Source organism: Haliotis rufescens, unplaced genomic scaffold (assembly GCF_023055435.1).
Source record: "Haliotis rufescens isolate VD_foot unplaced genomic scaffold, xgHalRufe1.0.p SCAF_9, whole genome shotgun sequence".
NCBI classification, from domain to species: Eukaryota; Metazoa; Mollusca; class Gastropoda; order Lepetellida; family Haliotidae; genus Haliotis; species Haliotis rufescens.
The window spans coordinates 44,547,421-44,567,617 of NW_025964383.1; the positions used below are offsets into that span (position 1 = coordinate 44,547,421).

At 39.2% G+C, this 20,197-nt stretch overlaps 1 protein-coding gene across 1 annotated transcript; it reads right to left on the reverse strand.

Annotated features, from left to right (window-relative positions):
- Positions 1 to 586: 586 nt before the first annotated feature.
- LOC125377527 lies at positions 587 to 18,660 on the reverse strand. Its single transcript, XM_048391210.1, has 4 exons — positions 18,581 to 18,660; positions 2,047 to 2,247; positions 1,490 to 1,732; positions 587 to 1,190 (listed from the first exon to the last, which is right to left on the reverse strand). The coding sequence occupies exons 1-4, from the start codon at positions 18,654 to 18,656 to the stop codon at positions 964 to 966; spliced, it is 747 nt and encodes a 248-aa protein (XP_048247167.1). The 5' UTR covers positions 18,657 to 18,660; the 3' UTR covers positions 587 to 963.
- Between the last annotated feature and the right edge of the window lie 1,537 nt (positions 18,661 to 20,197).

Here is a 20,197-nt window from a genome sequence, read left to right on the forward strand (position 1 = left end):
CGCTGTGCAGAGTTGTGTCCCTTGGACACGCCAGAAACCTATGATTGTGGGTTCGAACCCCGGTTCGCCCCGATTATGTTTCTTGGTTTGTCAGTAAGAGGTAAACGTCTAAGACTTGCATCGCTTGGGGCTTTCCTCCCACATTAAGCTGACACGCTGTGATATAACTTGAATAGTGTATAAAGCGGCGTTAAACCCAACTCACTCACTCACTCACTTTTACTTTGTTCATTGGTTGGTAAACGCCAACTAGTAAAAGTGCGACAAACTGGTCGATCGGACAACATTTATTATTAATATATGCCAGGAGGTACTCAGCGTATATATTTGAGCGCATAGTCAGTCATCAAATCAATTGTTTGTGAAAGTGGGTACATGTATGTCATACTGTATACCAGACAGGGAGGTAATATTAAACAATTCCAACTCTTTTCCCTGCCTACTTAACATTGAGGAAATACATATGGTGGACTTTACATTTTTGTCATATTTCGACCTACCGATCTGAATGTTTGGTGCAAAGAGTTTGTCATTATCATCATTGGGTGTGGCGAAAATTGATGACTTTCAATCCGAGTTAGCGTATGGTCTGATTGCATAAGGTGACGTTGAATGCAATGGGTGACCTCAAATGCCCAATGGTAAATGTGACGTCATTTCGCGTCAACTCATCAATCAGCATTGCAAAACCGTCATTGTAGAATGAAACGAAATTAACAAGTCACCGAGTTAATCCAATTAATCACAAACGTTTATGAGAACCATTCGACCCCAGTCCCATATGACACCATGGCAAACATGATATTTGGTTGAAACCATATCAATTTTTGGAGAAATACTAGACAACTTACAAAATGATAATCTTAAAGTGAAGCTTGTTTTAGGGTCAACGAGAGTATATTTATATTTTAAACATAGTTGTCATAAAGTGTGGGAGAAGCTTGCTATATTTTGGTTGAATGTTTACATACAGAAGCTAGTGTAAGTTGTCCAAAAGTTATCTTCAGATGAAGACAACACTTTGTCAGAAAGCAGACAGTTCTCATTGGTCGGCGACACTGCACTGTAGCTGAAGTCGATGCATGAATTATATCGGTGACAAATGATGCCACAGTCTCCGGCTGTTATGGCTGACGTGGTTAGGAACGGCTGAGACACCTTCTTGTTCTTCAACGGTTTGTAGTAGGAACCTATAAAATATAGTTACTTTTTAGAGTCAGGAAGGCAAATCAGTCATTTATGTTATGATGAACGTCCCACTACATCGGGTATGATGACATGCAATCAGAAAAGTCTTCGCGACTGACAACCCGATCAGTTAAGTCGCCTCTCACGACCAGTTGTTATAGAATTGGGCCTGACTTAAACCAGATACAAAGCTAAAACATTTTAACTCACTCACTCTAACCGTGCTCAAACATATAGGGGATTATGACTTTGAACCGATTTGACTTTTGTGAAGCCAACGGTGAATCAATGGTTTACTCACGATATGGCTTCTTAGCCCCCTCCCCTTGAACATCCACATGTCCGATAACGAGGTGTACATTGGTGGTAAATGGCCTTGTGATACGGACAAAGCGGACAGGGAATGTAGCATTGCAGGTAAAGGTGAACTCTTCCCCAGCAGTGACAGTGCTGGACACATTCCCACACCACTCCGACTGGACATCAGAGCAGAGACTGACATCTTTGTCCATCACCTCCACGAAGGCATTTCTCATGTAAACATCTGCAAACAAAGGAATATCCCAGTGCACGTGTCAAACATAAGATCCCCTGTTGCTGATCTGCTGATGCAAAACTAGTGTTGTGATGCACTATTCCCATTTAACAACACTGTATGGAAAGAGTTCAGATAACCTGAGAGTGTGTAAATCTTGAAAAATATCACTAGTGACATCCTACACAATTTATTTTGGTTATTGAATTGCGCTGAAACTGATATAAAATAATTCGTGGGATATATGGTGTGCAACCTATTTTATATATGTTTCTACATTATCACCCAATGAAACAAAAGTGACGTGTTCTGTATGAACTTACTCCATCTCCCGTAGGTGGCTGCTGTGAGGGTGATGCTGCTGATGGTGAAGTAGCCCCTCAGGTCGACCTCCCACCAGGACGGGCTGGCAAATTTTGTTAGTGATCCAGATGACACATATGATTTATTTAAAGCCCGACTAGCATCGTAGATCGAAGAGGTACTACTCTGTTTTGCATATTTTCCATTTGAAATATTTTCACCTGCAAGGAAAATATGTAAAGACTAATGATCTTTGTTTTAAAGAGTGCAGGTGTGGTGGGAAAAGAAATTCAGTGTTTAAGGGGACGTGAACCCCACTTTTTTCAGCTTAAATGCCAACAATATGTGAAACAGATACCTTACGCACATATTACTTCTTGCTATATTACAGGTAAGGTGAAAACAAGAAACTTGCTGATTCCTCGAACTACGTTCATAACAAAGGCATATCCTATCTTGGTGGAATCACATTACTTTGGGTTTGGACTATAGACACATACCAAATGCAGTACATATTTAGCATAAATTTTCTGTTTCTCTAATTACCTCCATAAATATAAAAGGTAAACCAAGAGAATAACCAGATTTGAAGATCGCATGAAGAAGAGCGATCCAGAAAGCAGCATGGATATCAGGCCAATCTTGACCCTCAAGGTCAGCTAATCATATCCTAGAATGTTCTAGTTGCACACCTCAGTGGTGTATTTGACATATGACATGTATTTGGATAGTTGAGTTTTCCATAACTCTTCAAATGAATCGGAAATGTCACGAAATGCGAGTCATGTTCAGAGTCAAGAGAGGTCCTCCAAATATTGATCGAGAACCCTCACTGGATGTCAGTGTACAAATTATCATCAATTTCAAGAAAATAATATCCAAGGAATCGTGTACACAGGATAATTCACTCTGAGTGACCTGGACCTTACGCTGCTTCCCATCAGACTCCCAATGGGTGTATCTACAAGTATACTTGTATTAAGTCTGTAACAACTATTATAGAAGTGAAGATTTTTGTTTGACTCCAATGCAACTGTCTGTATAGTTTCCCAACTCAGTGACAAACTCAAAGAGTTCAATACATTTCTGCAAAATTCTCTAAGAGAATATAGACAGCTTAAACGTATTCTTGGCAAGCTCAGCTTGGTTTGGCATGTATGGTGAGCTGAACTTGAATCGGTTACATAACTCGTCTAGCTGAGGGTCAGTCTACACAGTCACACATGCTGGACTAAGTAAACAGGTTTATTACATTGTTGGCTCAAGCAGAGATGTTGACCCAACAGCAAGGAGGTATAACCATGTGGTCACAACATGGCCAGGCGAAACTGTGGTCAATGTCAAGGACCGAGATAGATAGTATGGGACTTAAGCCCACTCATAATCACGTTTACGTCCTCCACGCGGCGAACTCGGAGCGCCCAGGTCAAAAGGTCAGAGACCTGCTACCTCATAAATATAGAGGTGGTTAGCAAAGACAACAGACAGACGGTGGCCCGAGACAGGCAACCATCACGGGCAGCACACAGGAAATGGTTTTACATGCATTTTGTTTCTGAATATATTCCAGGGCTCTTTGAATAGCCTTGGCTTCAGAAGTAAATATAACGTTCCTGTTTTGTATCAACCCGTCGAACCGTGGTAAAAATGGTGACAACTATAACATCACAGTGGATTGGGGACATACACCTCCACTCCGATGTTAACATTTCCAGCTTTACTACGACGAGGAAGTTTCATAGGTCACAAACTTAAGAGATAGATGGTATTGTCACTTCCATGGACACCCTTCTTTTTGTAAAACTTTTTACAGATGTCACTGCTTGATCCTTCAGCTATACAAAAAAATCTTGTTCGGATATGTCGGAAAGCACCGGCCGATGTCTGTCACGAACAATGCCCCAAATGGAGTTGAGTGTCTTATGTGCTGAAACAGCAACCTCAACATTAGCAAACTGACTGATAGACAAGAGATAAAGAGATAAATTGCTGTTTCTTCACACACTCCACAAGAATGGAGCCACAACAGAGATAAGCTACATTTTTCACTTCTCCACAATGCCCATTAATAGTTTTTGAAATCTCAAATGGATTTAATTTTACATGTTGTTTGTCAGGAGCCTCGATCACCAGGAATCGAACCTATGAATCGTACTTGGAAATGTTTTCGGAATAATTATTTTCATGATGACTCTTTTTGTCGTTATGAATTGAACCAGATTGTTGAATTTCCACCTATCATCGATTGTTAAAAAGGACAGTGTTGAAGAGCATTGGATTTCCATAAGGCAAATACCAGGGTTACAGGAATGTTATACTCTAGCAAATATTACTTGAAGCGCTTTATTTGTCTACCCGATGTATTGATAGGCTGGCTCAGTCCATGTCAAGAAAGTGGAGTTGTGCCGAATACAGAGGTCAACAACACCACCAGATTGGCCCATGAGCCGGCCATGAGCTATCATAAGACTCTAGGCAATTTAATGAGTCAAACATTTTATATTTGCGGAAACATACACTACTGCCTAGAAGTTCATTCCCCTAACACGCGTTGAGAACGCGTGTTACAAGCATGTGACACGGGTCCTCAACGGGTTGCACACGGGTTGAGCACCCGTTGGACACGGGTGTGCAACGGGTGTGCAACGGGTGTGCAGCACGTGTGCAACCCGTTGCACACGCGTGGGTCACTCGTTGCACACGCGTGTAACACGGGACCGTGTTCTAGTTGAAGTTGACAAATTTATCAAATGAATAGTGAGATAAAACAAAACAGTGAGATGTGAAATTTGAGTTAATGAGCGGCCATTGAGCTGTGTTCACCAGACCATAAATACAAGGTCGGCCCGTCTTAATTAGTGTTCGGTTGCTAGACTTTTATGGCATGAACCATTCCACTAGGGTCCAGTCTAGCCATTGTGGCTAGCCGACAGTAGAACAGTAGTGAATTTAGATGCGAGTTTATTGCTAGGGGAACCCCCGTGTTGACACGATTGTCGCGGGTTGGTAAATGTTCGCCATTAATAAAATGATTGTTTGTGGATTGCGAACATGTTCATTTTGCCCACCTGAGTCATTCCACTTGATTGCAAATATAACGTTTTTCGTTCGCCAAATTTATGCTTTAGACAGTACAATTATGATATAGCCGTCACCACTACTAATGTCTCATTATTTCACGTAGGAATATGTCCCATTTCCCCACACCCCACTTTCGGTTTTGTATTTTGAAAGAATAAATAAAAGAAAGTTTTGTGTGGGACACTTTTATACTTTTTATAAGAGGATGTTGGAAATGAATTTTAACAACCATGCTGTCTGACTGTTGATAGAATTTGAGATCTTCACAATCACCGGGTGTGACCATGTAGACAGAATCTCGTTAGGGTTTGTGATTTTTACATTTGCCAAATGACCATAGTGAGTATTGCTGGGGATACCAAACGTAACTGTTTATGATTAGAGGTTGTGAGTACCTATACAACGGAGATAGGATATCTTTAGGATTTTAATCCTTCTTTGAGAGGCATTTAGAAGTTGGAGTACTACGTTAGGATAACTTACTTACTTACTTACTTTGGAGATTTAACGTGCGCTTTCCGACTGATGCGTATTTCGCACACGGGCCCGGCCAGGCCATTTAATGTGTTTCCGAAAGTGGCGAAAGTGGTGTGTGCAACCCAAGAGGGGGCTTTAGGGGATGCTTATATAGAATTTGGGAATTTTGAGATTTGGAATAGATGCCGATGGGGTTGGGGAGGAGAACTAAGGGAGCTGGGTATGGTGGATGTTTGTTTGTTTATGTGATTTTGATTTGGTAGATTATAGTGTTTTTAGATGCGTTTTATTAGTTACGTGTTGATTAAGAATACGCCTAAGGCCTTGAAGTTTTCTAGTTTATTTGGTGGGTTTAGTATAACTTCTAGAGTGAGAGCCTTGTTTAGATTGAGGGTGGTTTGTAATGCGGTTCGATGTGTAAGGTAGAGTGTGCAGTGGATGAGTGCGTGTTCTGGGGTTTCTAGTTGTTTGCAGTGTGGGCAGTTACCTGTAGTGTGTTTTTTTAATTTTTTTAGGTGGTTATTTAGGTAGTTGTGTCCTGTTTGGAGTTTAGTGATTACTCTGTCGATTTTTTTTGATGGATGGAGAATTTTTGGTCTGGTTAGTGGTTTGCTAAATACTTTTTTGACTTGGCTATTTGAGTTTAGATATAGATTATGCCATTTTTTGGTGATTTTTTGCTTGTTAACGCTTTTAATTTCTGATTTTGAGATGGTTAAGTTTAAGCTTATTTCTGGGATTTTGAGGGATAGTTTAGCTGCCTTATCGGCGTTTTCATTACCGTATATTCCTACGTGGGCGGGTATCCACAAGAAGGTTATTTGTTTGCCTGCCTTAGTTAGGTCGTTGGAGCTTTTAAGTATTTGATTTATTGATTTAGGTCGGTTTTTGGTATTTTTGTTTTGGAGGGCTTGCAGTCCACTTAGAGAGTCGGTAAGTATTAGGATTTTTTTTGTGGTTTTGGGATTCTTGATTATGGAGGGCTGAGGCCATGCTCATTAGTTCTGCCGTGAATATTGATTGTTTTTTGGGGAGTCGAAAGGATTGTGTGGTTTTAGTTGGTTGTGTGGTATGGACTCCGAAACCTGTGTGTTTGGAGGTCGGATCTGAAGATCCGTCCTTGTAAATGTGACACCAATTTGGCCAATTTTCGTGTATGTATGCTAGTGTGGTGGTGTTAGCTATGTTTGGGTCGGTTTGTTTATTTATTTGGCTAGCTAGTGTTGTGTCTTTTTCAAGTTTAGGGGTGAAGATAGTTGATTGTTTGCAGTTTTCTTTAAGATTTTTAATTTGGTGTTCATTTAGGTAGTTTGTTATTCTTTGGGATATTGGAGTAAGTAATGGGTGTTTACGAGCTAGAGCTTGGTTTTTGGGGCTGATATTTTGGTTTATTAAGTTTTGGATGAGAGGGGTTAGGATAAGATTTGTGGGTGACTTTAATCCTTTCTTTCTCTGTGGGTAATCCTTTCACGTTGATTGGAGGAAGTCACTCAACCCAGTCATGACAGGTCGTGAGTTTACTCACTAACTACTGTGAGCGTTTTTGGCATGACATCTTTTCTTGTATAAACATAGTTACGATGCTCACTCACTGTTAATCTGCTGCAGTTTGCTGGCAAAGTGGGGATAAACCTCAGTGTCAAAAACGATCAAACTTAGTTCGAATCCTTGTTTATCTGTGACATCTCCCAACTGGTGACATTTTCATAAACTTGGCAAGTGATGATGAATTTTAATATTAATATTATTATAGTTTATGAAATTGTTAATAAAACTTTAATAAAATTGTGCTTCACTCTCACGAAAAATATATTGTCTGTGAGTAAATTTATATGTCACGTTACATCGGCATTTTTCAGTGATATTGCGAAGAAATAATTACCAGATTTGGGGACTACATGAAACATGGCTGGTTTTACATTTCTGATACAGGTGCTTGACTGACAGGAGTTCATGATCAATTAGATATTTTTAAATCAGTCAAGTTTGCAACAATAGATGAATAAGTTGATACATTTGGACCGCAGTTACCGATTAACAACTTAAGACATAGAGACAGGGAGGAGATATATAACCAAACCTATGGTCTTGTTGAGACAGTTGACAGTTAGAACGTTGGATTAAATGACAGTAACTAATTTGAACATTCCCCAGTAATATCATAAAATACATCATAACTCATAACAGTCCGAGAGACAGCTTCCAGACATATACTAGTATTGAAGGGACAATCGCTTTTGACAGTTTAAAAATAAACTCACCTTATGGTGCTTGGCAAGTCAAAACTGACCTCCCTGAATATGTTTTTTAGGTTTGACAGCAACTATGCTTGTGGATTTCAGAGATAGACATGATTTGTTAGCTAGATGTTATTACAATAAGCGAAAATGTCTTAAAAGTCCACAGTTTGTTTAATAGTACAAAAAGTGTGTTATAGATCTATCAACGTTTTCTTTTATTGAACATAATATTTGCACTATATTGCTGTAAGCTTTAAATAATCTAGCCTCCCCATGTACGTAACTTACATATATTTATGTATGACCAGAACAGCAAATAAAGTTCTGGTAGGTAGGTACCTCGGAGATTTAACGTGCGCTTTCCGACTTTAGCGTATCTCGCACACGGGGAAGCACTTATACTATTGGGGTAAAAAAGCGTAATGATTAAATAAAGAAGTGCAACCCCCCCAAAAAAATATAAGTTTACAGCCTATTCTAATAAAGTTAAGGGGGGTGGGGTTTGGCTGGGTGGGAGTGGGTGATAAAAGAATATTCAATAATATGGAAAAGTTTGGGCCTGGGGGTGGGGGTGGGGGTGGGGGTGGGGGGTCAAGCGTGGGGGTGGGGGGTCAAGCGTGGGAAGGCACGGCGTCGGCTGGCGAGCGTGTGTGGCTAGAAGTCTAGCGGCGGTATCCTTGTAGTAGTCTCTTGGTCAGCTTCTCTTCCTGGGGGTCGGGATTCTGGTAGAAAGAGCCTCTTGGCAAAGAGGGCGGCGGTATTGGCCACTACTCTGGAATAAGTGGTACAAGTCTGTGTAGTTTGTGATGTCGTACTCGGTGTCGTGTCCCCCCTTCTTGTGCACCATGACGAAAGGGACTCCTTGTTTGGCGTAGAGCTGTTCCTTTGGGGTGTTGATCTGGTCAGCCTGGAGATCCGGGTGGGCCTTGTAGTGGTTGATCTGAATGTCTGATTTTTCGACTAGTAAATACAGTTCTTTGGTATGACCTCTTTTATCCCTGCTGACGTTATCCTAATGTTCAATTTCAGTCTGGCTCACATAGCGTAAGAAAGCATTGTACATGTTTTGATAAACCACACTGATGCAAATAAGCAAATGAATATTTGCTGTGGGCAAATATCTATTTTCTATATATATTTGTGGATATGAAGCATTCTAGTTAATTGTGGATACACTGGGCACACATACATAACAAAAATGCTTGACAGGTGATTTGGTTCCTTGTCAACAAGACAGAATTGTGTTTATTTCCAGGCCATCCTGATCATCGTTTACTACTATTAGGTGTATGGTTGGAGGCAAGATCAAAGACGCCGCACAGCATTTATTAGATAACAGACGGGGTCGTCCGTTTCGCTTTGAACAACCACCCCACCCTGACTGTAGGAGTTATCTAATCGGTGCGCAAATAACTGTGTCAAGTCCACTGCCGGGCTGATGCGGTGTCAGTGTCAGCGATGAACATGAATGCTCAAATTATAGACCTGTAGCACTCACAAGTTGCTTAGCCAAAATATTTGAAAAGTGTATATTCAATTCTCTGATAACAGCAAATATAATCTTAGAAATAGATTCAACATACAAACAATCAAATGCAGAACACAGACCTATGCTTTATCATTTCTTCTGGATATGATCAACCTGCGGAACCCTCTATCCGATGAAGTAACTAATGCTCACTCATTAAAAGAAATCAAATCCTTAATTAATCGTTCTGATGCAATTATTAATAATTTTGACTTCAAATATTTTCATAGATCATGTAAAATTGTCCTCTGTCGCCTTAGGCTCGGCTGCAGTGACTTAAACGTTGATAAGTTTAGACGACATGTATCAGACATACCAGACTGCACTTGTGGATACCACCTTGAAGATGCAATTCACTTTTTCTATACCTGTCCAAAAATACGATAATATCAGAAACACTGTGTATTTCTACACACATGGGTATGGTCTAAAATGATATTACATTGCAGTAGTTAAGCAGTTCTACAAACATGACTCTTCTTAAATCAGTTCACGACATCATTGTCAAAAGAAAAAGGTTTGAGTAGCTTAAGTTTATGCATGTAGTAAGGGAAAACTGCATTACCTTATTTCACAGACACCACTTGCTTCAGTGTATTGGCTTTGTGTATTTCATTTGTGCATTTTGTATGTTTATGTTCAGCACTCTCTTATATATATCCAGCTGTTGTTAAGTTGTTACCTGGAGAAGCATTTACAAATGCAAGTTTTGCTTGTTTACCGATCCAGATTTCTTTTGAAATAAAAATACGTTTAAGCCAACACAGCTAACCCTAAAACACATGATTGTAAACTATTCAAAAAGGGGCACAAATCTCTGGCTTCTTCTCGGGTGTCGGACTCAAACTCAAATTCATTTATTCTTAGAAAAACATGACATACAATTATCTACAATTTTTATTATGTACAATTTAACAAAAATAATAAAAATAGGATACGTGGATACTAATACAATTTACCAATTGTATTGTACACATTGTTAAGGAATTTAAATAGGCCTTTTAGATCTCTTACACTGGTAGTGGTCATAATCTTCTTAAATGTTTGGAAACTTAAGATATTGCTTATTTAAGAGTTCATATCGCCGTTGGTGAAAAGCTTCACATCGGCATAAATAATGCAGTTCATCTCCCACAGCGATAGAATCACAGAGTGGACACTGGCTATCTTCCCTGGGAATGTTCAGCCATCGACCAGTTTCAACTGGTAATCCTTGGTTAGAAGTTCTGACTTTTAGTATTGGGAGAAATATTGATTTTGAGAGCAGTAGATATTTCTCAAATGAAGGTTGATTCTTCAGGTAATACGACCTTTGGATTTCGTCGTAATCCAAGTGTCGTAATTCACTTGCTGCTCAGTTAATGAATTTATAACATGTATACTTAGTTGTAGCACCACTCAGATTACCCGATGAAGGTTCCAATTTGGTCTTTCTTGTACCTGGGGTAATTATTCAATCTAAATCCAGGTTTGAAGTGAGGTGGAATGTGTGTAATGTAATATGCACGTGGCAGCCCAGCAAGAGATGTATGATCAGTTGCTTTACTTTTTTTGTAAATCAACGGATCATTCCCAGACATCAAAGGATCAACAGGAAATACGTTGATTGATTAATTACTGTTATCTTGCACAGTGGATATGTCAAATGTAAGTGTTTATATGTGAAGGTAGGTTTACTAAACCTAGGGAACACACTCATATCATGGCGTGAAGTACAGATGTAAAAACAACATACTTTGTTCAAAGGGTAACCGATAATACACTGACTGGTTGTTTCATTGTTATCGAACTCTATGGATGTTTTTACGAACCATGGACATTATTAATATAGTTGTCACATAGGCTTTCTCAGCTGACTTGGCACCTATGTGAAACAACTGAAACAAACTAAGTGATCAGTTAAGAAACGAACACGGGTTATAATATCCGATACATTTAAAATAACGTTTAAAAACGATATATTTAAATATTTTAATATATTTCATATATATTCCAAATATTGTTTCCAAATAATTATTATTAAAGTATTTGATTCTCACAGAGACATTTGACATCGAATAACTATTTTTGTACAGCTGCATATGCAATGGATATTGTTCCTTTATGTTGATATTCCCGGATACATTATAACTTTTGTAGGTTGTAATAATGATATTTGCATTTTGTTTTCATTCATTCGCTGCAGCTTTGAACAGAATCATTCTTGTTCCTTTCCGTTTGGTTGGGAAGTTTTTCGATGCGCGATAGACGTTGTTTTCGCATGTATTTTCTTTTGTAAGCGTGTATATGTTACAGTCAATGTGTAAAATATGATTCACTCAGGCAATTTATTAAATATCTAAATATTTCAATCATTTTACAAATTGACTGAATAATCTGTCCATTTATTAAACCGACTGACTAAAAATGATAAAGATGATCAGAAGAGCTTAAACACATCACAATATATTAATTATGCTAAGAAAAGAAGCCAAACAATACAGAACTGTACTTGGTGATGATATTTAACATATACAAATATTGGGAATTCGTTATCATATTAATAAAGATGGACATATTTTTCAGTTAATTTGTAAAATAACTGAATATTTAGGCATTTAATAAATTTCCTTAGTGAAATCTGTTTACATTTTGAGTGTAAACATATACACACGGTAAAATAAGCAATGTTCAGATGAAATATTTACTTTGTGTTGCAAGTCAAAATATTGTACACGAAGATCGCACAATTACCAAGCAAGTGACTTATCAAAACTTCATCACCATTTCCAAAACTGTATTTCATTTTCGTTGATCAATGTGACCATACGTCCTACTATCAATAAAAATGCGCTTACGAATGGCGAGCACAGGTCGCGAACAAGTCTAGATTTCTGCTATATCATCCGGGTACTCACTGGGAAAATACAGTAATGCACAGGCAACAACTACTCCCGCGGAATTGATTTAGATCAGTGCTCCTTTGTACGTTGAAATACTATAAATTGTGAATGCCAAAATGATGTATCAAGGATCAAGTAGAAGATACATTGACAGTAGCGCTGGGAGTTTATTCAACAGACCCGTGAAAATAATACTGCTGTATCTTATTATTTATTTTAGATGACGCAGTCAAAGCTCACTGTTTACTTCTCCTGGCGGCCATTATGGAACGGCCAGCTAAAACACAACCCCGCGCTTACGTCTACAGGTCTCTTCCTGTAGTACGGTAATTAGTATTCTCTCCCTCAAATGTATCCTCAATGATATAACCCACCCTCATTAATTACATGCTGCTCTTTTCCAGCCTCACGGCTATGGAGCTGAGATAAAGAGTCCAAGTCATCATAAAGTAATTAGGGTCCAATAAAAACAATTCGCCGCAAAACCTCATACATATTATCACTGAAAGTCGTACTACAGACGGTTAATGTCAAATCACAATAAAAGCATTTCAATGGCAATAACATGTTCCAGGACCATGTATTCTCTTAACACCATCGGATTTAGAAGCAATGGTCGTATAAAACAAGACAGATCTATTTAATCACAACAGTATTCAGGTTATTCCCACAAAATCACATAAAGAAAGGAGACATTAGCAAATACATGTGTATTATCATTTTTCGTCAGGATAACAAAATTTTCTCTCCTTGTTACCACCTCCAGGTTCAGCTTAACACGGGTCCTCCTTTGGTCAAAAGTTTGTTCCCCCTCTAATGAGTGTGTCACGCGTTGCACACGAGTGGCGAACGGGGTGCACACCCGTGTGCAACGCGTTGCACACGGGTATCACACGCGTGGCGGACGGGTTCCACACGAGTGACCAACCCGATGCACACTGGTTGCGTAACGCGTTGCCCATGCGTGTAAGGGGAATGAACTTCTAGGCAGTAGTGTAAGACTAAACAATAAAAATATTTGCCTTGCACGTGAACAGCCAATGGATAGATCCCGACCCATTCTACCATCCGTCTAGGTGAAGTAAGGGGCAAAGTAGAGAGTTTGGCAAAGGAACACAGATCCTGGAACAAGTGCGCTCAACTACCACAGTCTCTTCCTCCACCGACACAGGGGCACAACAGAGTTGGAATATCAACTTATTGATGCAAATAATAAATTATGACGGCATGCATTGTTCATGCAGTATGGGATTTGACACGCATTTACTGCACATCTGAATATTTGATGAGTGATGACACAATGACACGTGACAGTGGACAAAGCACCAGATATTACAAACATGGCAATTTGGAGTATCACGGGTGGACCTGTATATTTTCGTTTTAAAGGGATGTTGCTGTTGCATGTGTTGTTATTTATCTTGCATTTTTCTGTTAAAAGATGACATTAGTATGGATCTTAATGCGAATGTAGGATATCATCACAATATTAAGGGTCGTCCTGCTGCCTTTCACTTGCACCAGTTTATCCCTGCCACCACCAAACCTGTCGTACATATATTTAAATATTTTAATATATTTCATATATATTCCAAATATTGTTTCCAAATAATTATTATTAAAGTATTTGATTCTCACAGAGACATTTGACATCGAATAAGTATTTTTGTACAGCTGCATATGCAATGGATATTGTTCCTTTATGTTGATATTCCCGGATACATTATAACTTTGGTAGGTTGTAATAATGATATTTGCATTTTGTTTTCATTCATTCGCTGCAGCTTTGAACAGAATCATTCTTGTTCCTTTCCGTTTGGTTGGGAAGTTTTTCGATGCGCGATAGACGTTGTTTTCGCATGTATTTTCTTTTGTAAGCGTGTATATGTTACAGTCAATGTGTAAAATATGATTCACTCAGGCAATTTATTAAATATCTAAATATTTCAATCATTTTACAAATTGACTGAATAATCTGTCCATTTATTAAACCGACTGACTAAAAATGATAAAGATGATCAGAAGAGCTTAAACACATCACAACTATTAATTATGCTAAGAAAAGAAGCCAAACAATACAGAACTGTACTTGGTGATGATATTTAACATATACAAATATTTGGAATTCGTTATCATATTAATAAAGATGGACATATTTTTCAGTTAATTTGTAAAATAACTGAATATTTAGGCATTTAATAAATTTCCTTAGTGAAATCTGTTTACATTTTGAGTGTAAACATATACACACGGTAAAATAAGCAATGTTCAGATGAAATATTTACTTTGTGTTGCAAGTCAAAATATTGTACACGAAGATCGCACAATTACCAAGCAAGTGACTTATCAAAACTTCATCACCATTTCCAAAACTGTATTTCATTTTCGTTGATCAATGTGACCATACGTCCTACTATCAATAAAAATGCGCTTACGAATGGCGAGCACAGGTCGCGAACAAGTCTAGATTTCTGCTATATCATCCGGGTACTCACTGGGAAAATACAGTAATGCACAGGCAACAACTACTCCCGCGGAATTGATTTAGATCAGTGCTCCTTTGTACGTTGAAATACTATAAATTGTGAATGCCAAAATGATGTATCAAGGATCAAGTAGAAGATACATTGACAGTAGCGCTGGGAGTTTATTCAACAGACCCGTGAAAATAATATTGCTGTATCTTATTATTTATTTTAGATGACGCAGTCAAAGCTCACTGTTTACTTCTCCTGGCGGCCATTATGGAACGGCCAGCTAAAACACAACCCCGCGCTTACGTCTACAGGTCTCTTCCTGTAGTACGGTAATTAGTATTCTCTCCCTCAAGTGTATCCTCAATGATATAACCCACCCTCATTAATTACATGCTGCTCTTTTCCAGCCTCACGGCTATGGAGCTGAGATAAAGAGTCCAAGTCATCATAAAGTAATTAGGGTCCAATAAAAACAATTCGCCGCAAAACCTCATACATATTATCACTGAAAGTCGTACTACAGACGGTTAATGTCAAATCACAATAAAAGCATTTCAATGGCAATAACATGTTCCAGGACCATGTATTCTCTTAACACCATCGGATTTAGAAGCAATGGTCGTATAAAACAAGACAGATCTATTTAATCACAACAGTATTCAGGTTATTCCCACAAAATCACATAAAGAAAGGAGACATTAGCAAATACATGTGTATTATCATTTTTCGTCAGGATAACAAAATTTTCTCTCCTTGTTACCACCTCCAGGTTCAGCTTAACACGGGTCCTCCTTTGGTCAAAAGTTTGTTCCCCCTCTAATGAGTGTGTCACGCGTTGCACACGAGTGGCGAACGGGGTGCACACCCGTGTGCAACGCGTTGCACACGGGTATCACACGCGTGGCGGACGGGTTCCACACGAGTGACCAACCCGATGCACACTGGTTGCGTAACGCGTTGCCCATGCGTGTAAGGGGAATGAACTTCTAGGCAGTAGTGTAAGACTAAACAATAAAAATATTTGCCTTGCACGTGAACAGCCAATGGATAGATCCCGACCCATTCTACCATCCGTCTAGGTGAAGTAAGGGGCAAAGTAGAGAGTTTGGCAAAGGAACACGGATCCTGGAACAAGTGCGCTCAACTACCACAGTCTCTTCCTCCACCGACACAGGGGCACAACAGAGTTGGAATATCAACTTATTGATGCAAATAATAAATTATGACGGCATGCATTGTTCATGCAGTATGGGATTTGACACGCATTTACTGCACATCTGAATATTTGATGAGTGATGACACAATGACACGTGACAGTGGACAAAGCACCAGATATTACAAACATGGCAATTTGGAGTATCACGGGTGGACCTGTATATTTTCGTTTTAAAGGGATGTTGCTGTTGCATGTGTTGTTATTTATCTTGCATTTTTCTGTTAAAAGATGACATTAGTATGGATCTTAATGCGAATGTAGGATATCATCACAATATTAAGGGTCGTCCTGTTGCCTTTCACTTGCACCAGTTTATCGCTGCCACCACCAAACCTGTCGACCTTCGTGTTCCGTTGGTACCTACGGTTGTTTCACAGTAAAGTTGGTACATCCTAGCTTCGTCATCAGATTGATGCTTGACTCGTTGCTGTTCAAGCGGTTGTCCTCACAGGACGTACTTGCTTGAACCATCAAAATGACTACAAACAGACCGTCTTGCTCGAGACCTTCCCCACGAATGATTGTCCGCACAACCTGGTCAGATATCTTTCACAATACCGAAATTGCAACTGTCGTGTCGGATGCTTTGCCTTTGCCACTGTAGAAAGCAGTCCTCGGCAGCCACAACGGGGTTGGCCTGACTTGGTTTCGTCTAATGATGTACCAGGGTGTAGAGATTATAGTCTGGAGCGCATGGTGAACCCAGGTTTCAGCTGACTGCAAGTCGCATGTTTTCGATCGTTCTGCATTGTAATTCTGTTGTGCTTCAGTTAGTGGTGGCATGACTTCGCTGTTGAACAATTGCATACTGAGGACAAATAATCCGTAATTCCCCGTTGTTTGTGTGATGTGTCCTGTATGATATATACCTAGTAATTATCCATCGTGTTTCAGGTTAATGCCATCTGCGTCATAGTTTCAATGTTGAGGTTAACAGTAGAGGTTGTAATTGGTGTCTCTCAGTAATGAGGATAGTCGATAATAGTTTATATATGTCAAGGGACAAGTTGACATTTTTCCGACAGTCATAGAGATGGCTTCATTTTGTTTAGCATTCATCCAGCGTGCATCACCGTTTGAAGTACAAACATGAAAAGGGCTCGTTGACTGATTTCTTTATTCGGTTTTCGGTCAATGCTACACTCCTAAATAGTCAAGCAGCCTGCAAATGAATGAGGCTAGACCAGACTCGACAGTGATTGATATTATGAGCAATGAGTCGCAAATAAACAAGATCACGAAGCTTGAGCCACCGATCCAGTAAGTCGCCTCTCATGACAAGCATACGTTGTTGAATAGCATTTTTAAAAAAGACTGACAAATATGAAATAAGTAACTAAGGGAAGTGTAATCATTGGATTTTTATAGCAACGTGTGAGTGTGTGTGCGTGCATGCGCGCATGCGTGTGTGCGTGCGTGCGTGCGTGCATACGCGTATGCGTACGTGCATGCGCGCGTGTGTGTGTGTTTGTTTGTCTGTGTGTGTGTGCTTGTACTACCCGGACTAATGCCATTTTTATGGTGCTAGCCCACTGAGTTATCATGCCGGACCGTCCAGCACTTCATTCCGAGCGACAGGCAGAGTAAAAACGAGTATCGTTCAATGCCTTTTAACGAACCCACGACCTTTCACTCTCCGGGCAGATGCTCTATCCACTACACCACGTCAATGGTCAATAAGTTACTAAATCTATGTAATACTACCATTTGTATGACTATGTATGTAGTATTCTTTTCCAATTATTTCACAAAAGATCAACTTTCAGTAGACAAAATTATAATGAAACCTCATAATGGTTTCACGCATCCATATTCAGTGTCAGAATATTTTAGTCAATTGAGAAAACGGTTTAGCAGTTTGCATGACACGTAAAAAATGCCCGATATATACTATGACACTTAGACCTTGAGCATCTATGCCATTCATCTTTAGCAAATTTGGGCTATATATGCTGGATGTGAAAAGAAAACTATTTTGTGACATCGGCAATGGCACCGAAGTTGCCATTCTAATTCACTAATAGTTTAATTTTAATTTTTAATTTTTTATGTCTGTAACAATGAAAGACACAAAAACACATCGACTTTCACACGCAACTTTATATATCGAATTTGAGAGAATATAAGTCCATGGCCATCAACTGGATTCAGACTCGTTGAACACACTCAAATGCTATCAATGTTGGAGAAAGGACATAAAGTTGCAGTTTGCTTAGACAAGCTATGTCTGATGATGAGATGTTTACGGCCGCCAGCACAATCTGCTCAACCTGATGTCAAGGGTCATCTTCGACCCAGCATTCGGAGAAATCCATATGGCGTCATACCACCATTTCTTTGATTGATTCAAGTCACAAATTTACAACAACAATCACATTATGCTCACTCGTCGTAACATATATATACTTGTAAACCCAATGTCTGTTAACCTTACTTAAAATGTTTTTTAAAGTCATCTGTCATGTTGTACGAACTATATACAGAGGGGTCATTGGGAGGTGTGTTGCCGTGAATTCAGGCAATATCACTACTCCATCCCTGCCTGCAGAAATGTGCAGGTACAGAATATACCGAGTGTACCGACGGCATACGGGGCAAAAAGGCCATGACAAAGTTGACTGTGTATTTGTTCTAAAACCCTTAAAGTACTCACTGTGTACAAATAGAGCGTGTAGTCTTGTAACACTGGTGTAGAGGGCTACACAAACGAGAACACGGAGGACCAACATCTTCACTTGATGGCTTGTTGTGTTGTGGTAACAGAGGCTCAGTCTAGGATAACTCTTAACGTTAATTTCACACGCTAGTAAATATGTATGTGAATAATATAACATTCTTTTCTTATTACTCTTCAGTTACGCCAGTCACTATCAATGTATAGTCAAGCATGTCCTGTCCTGATCTATAACATTGATTTTGCTCAAGAAGTACAGGATTGGAAGACAACAGTCAAAGCATAATTGAGGATATGAAATAAAGGAAGCCAAGCTCAGCATAGGTTCCCAGGAACAGTTTGTCACAAGTAGTGACTGAATAAATCACCGGGCCTGGATCGGTGACTTGGATGATAGCTGCACCCGATGATGTGTGACGTTGGTCATAACATAAAATACTGGGTTGTCTGGTCCAGGTTCGATGTTTTAAAGGCCACCGTCATGTAGTTGGAATATTGCTGAATACAGAGTTTAACAACAAATACAACCCAACATGCAGACTGTATATTTCGCGGTTGAATATGTGTTGTTACGAAATGTAGCTCTCAGTGTTGAGCAGTGATAATTTCCACCAGTGAGCATCTTGCTGAGATTGGCTTGTGTGACGTCATCTCGCGTGGTCACACTGCACCCTCTTCTTACACAGATTGTTCCTATTGCCATTATTTCATCTTATGGATTTATTTTAGTTAGGGATTGGCCGTATTAACTTCTGGGCTACAGGGGCGTTCTGCAAACAAACTTTTTTTCACTGGATGTTTTGAAAATATATGCCTTTGGGATCCTTAAAAATGTCCTTGCTACTCCTTTCAATGAATATTTACCAGCTAACTTCTTTGATAGGCATTTAGAAGTTGGAGTATTAAGTTAGGATAAGATTTATGGATGAACAACTTCTTAATTACAATTAAGAGCGACGTTTTGGTGGAGGTTCTAAGACTACACTTGCCTGATAACGGTGTCAGAACCTGCACTGAATATGATAGTTGTTTATCCATAAATCTTATCTTTACTTAGTTACTAGCTATTTTGACATAAATTCCCAACTTTAGATCTTGCGATTTAGACATGCAAATGCAAGTACTTCTTAAGCCCACCTACTGTGTATGCTGATAATCTGAAACTGAAAACAAAATAAACAGTTGTCATTTGGTCACAATGTCTCTTTTAACCATTTAAGCTGCTGCCATGAAGTCTTAAGTAAGCGATTTTGCCCTTTGTTGTGGCTGTGGGTTTGTAATTGAAATTCAATGTCTATCAAAAGTCGAAATATCACACCAAAAAATGATGTTGTTGGAGGCGAATGTGTATCAATGTGTAACAAACTTCAGATAATGTGCTTTTGAAGAAAAAGGAGATACTCATCAGCTTATTTTATACTTCCCTTAAGGCATAACAGATGTATCTATGTGATACCTACATATACATATTTGTATTTACAGAGGAATCCACGGGTGTTGACGTCGTTGATAGGGCCAGTGTTAGTAGATCCAAAATGATTAAGATTACGGAATAACAACTCCATTTTCATAGCAGAAGCAAATGTACTTGTAACT

Excerpts from the sequence above, each read along its gene's own strand:
- LOC125377527 (XM_048391210.1), bottom strand. The coding sequence starts at position 18,656 with ATGTTGGTCCTCCGTGTTCTCGTTTGTGTAGCCCTCTACACCAGTGTT. Across the intron at positions 1,733-2,046 it reads AGCCACCTACGGGAGATGGA|ATGTTTACATGAGAAATGCC; the intron begins GTAAGTTCATAC and ends CTTTGTTTGCAG. Across the intron at positions 1,191-1,489 it reads GGGGGCTAAGAAGCCATATC|GTTCCTACTACAAACCGTTG; the intron begins GTGAGTAAACCA and ends TATATTTTATAG.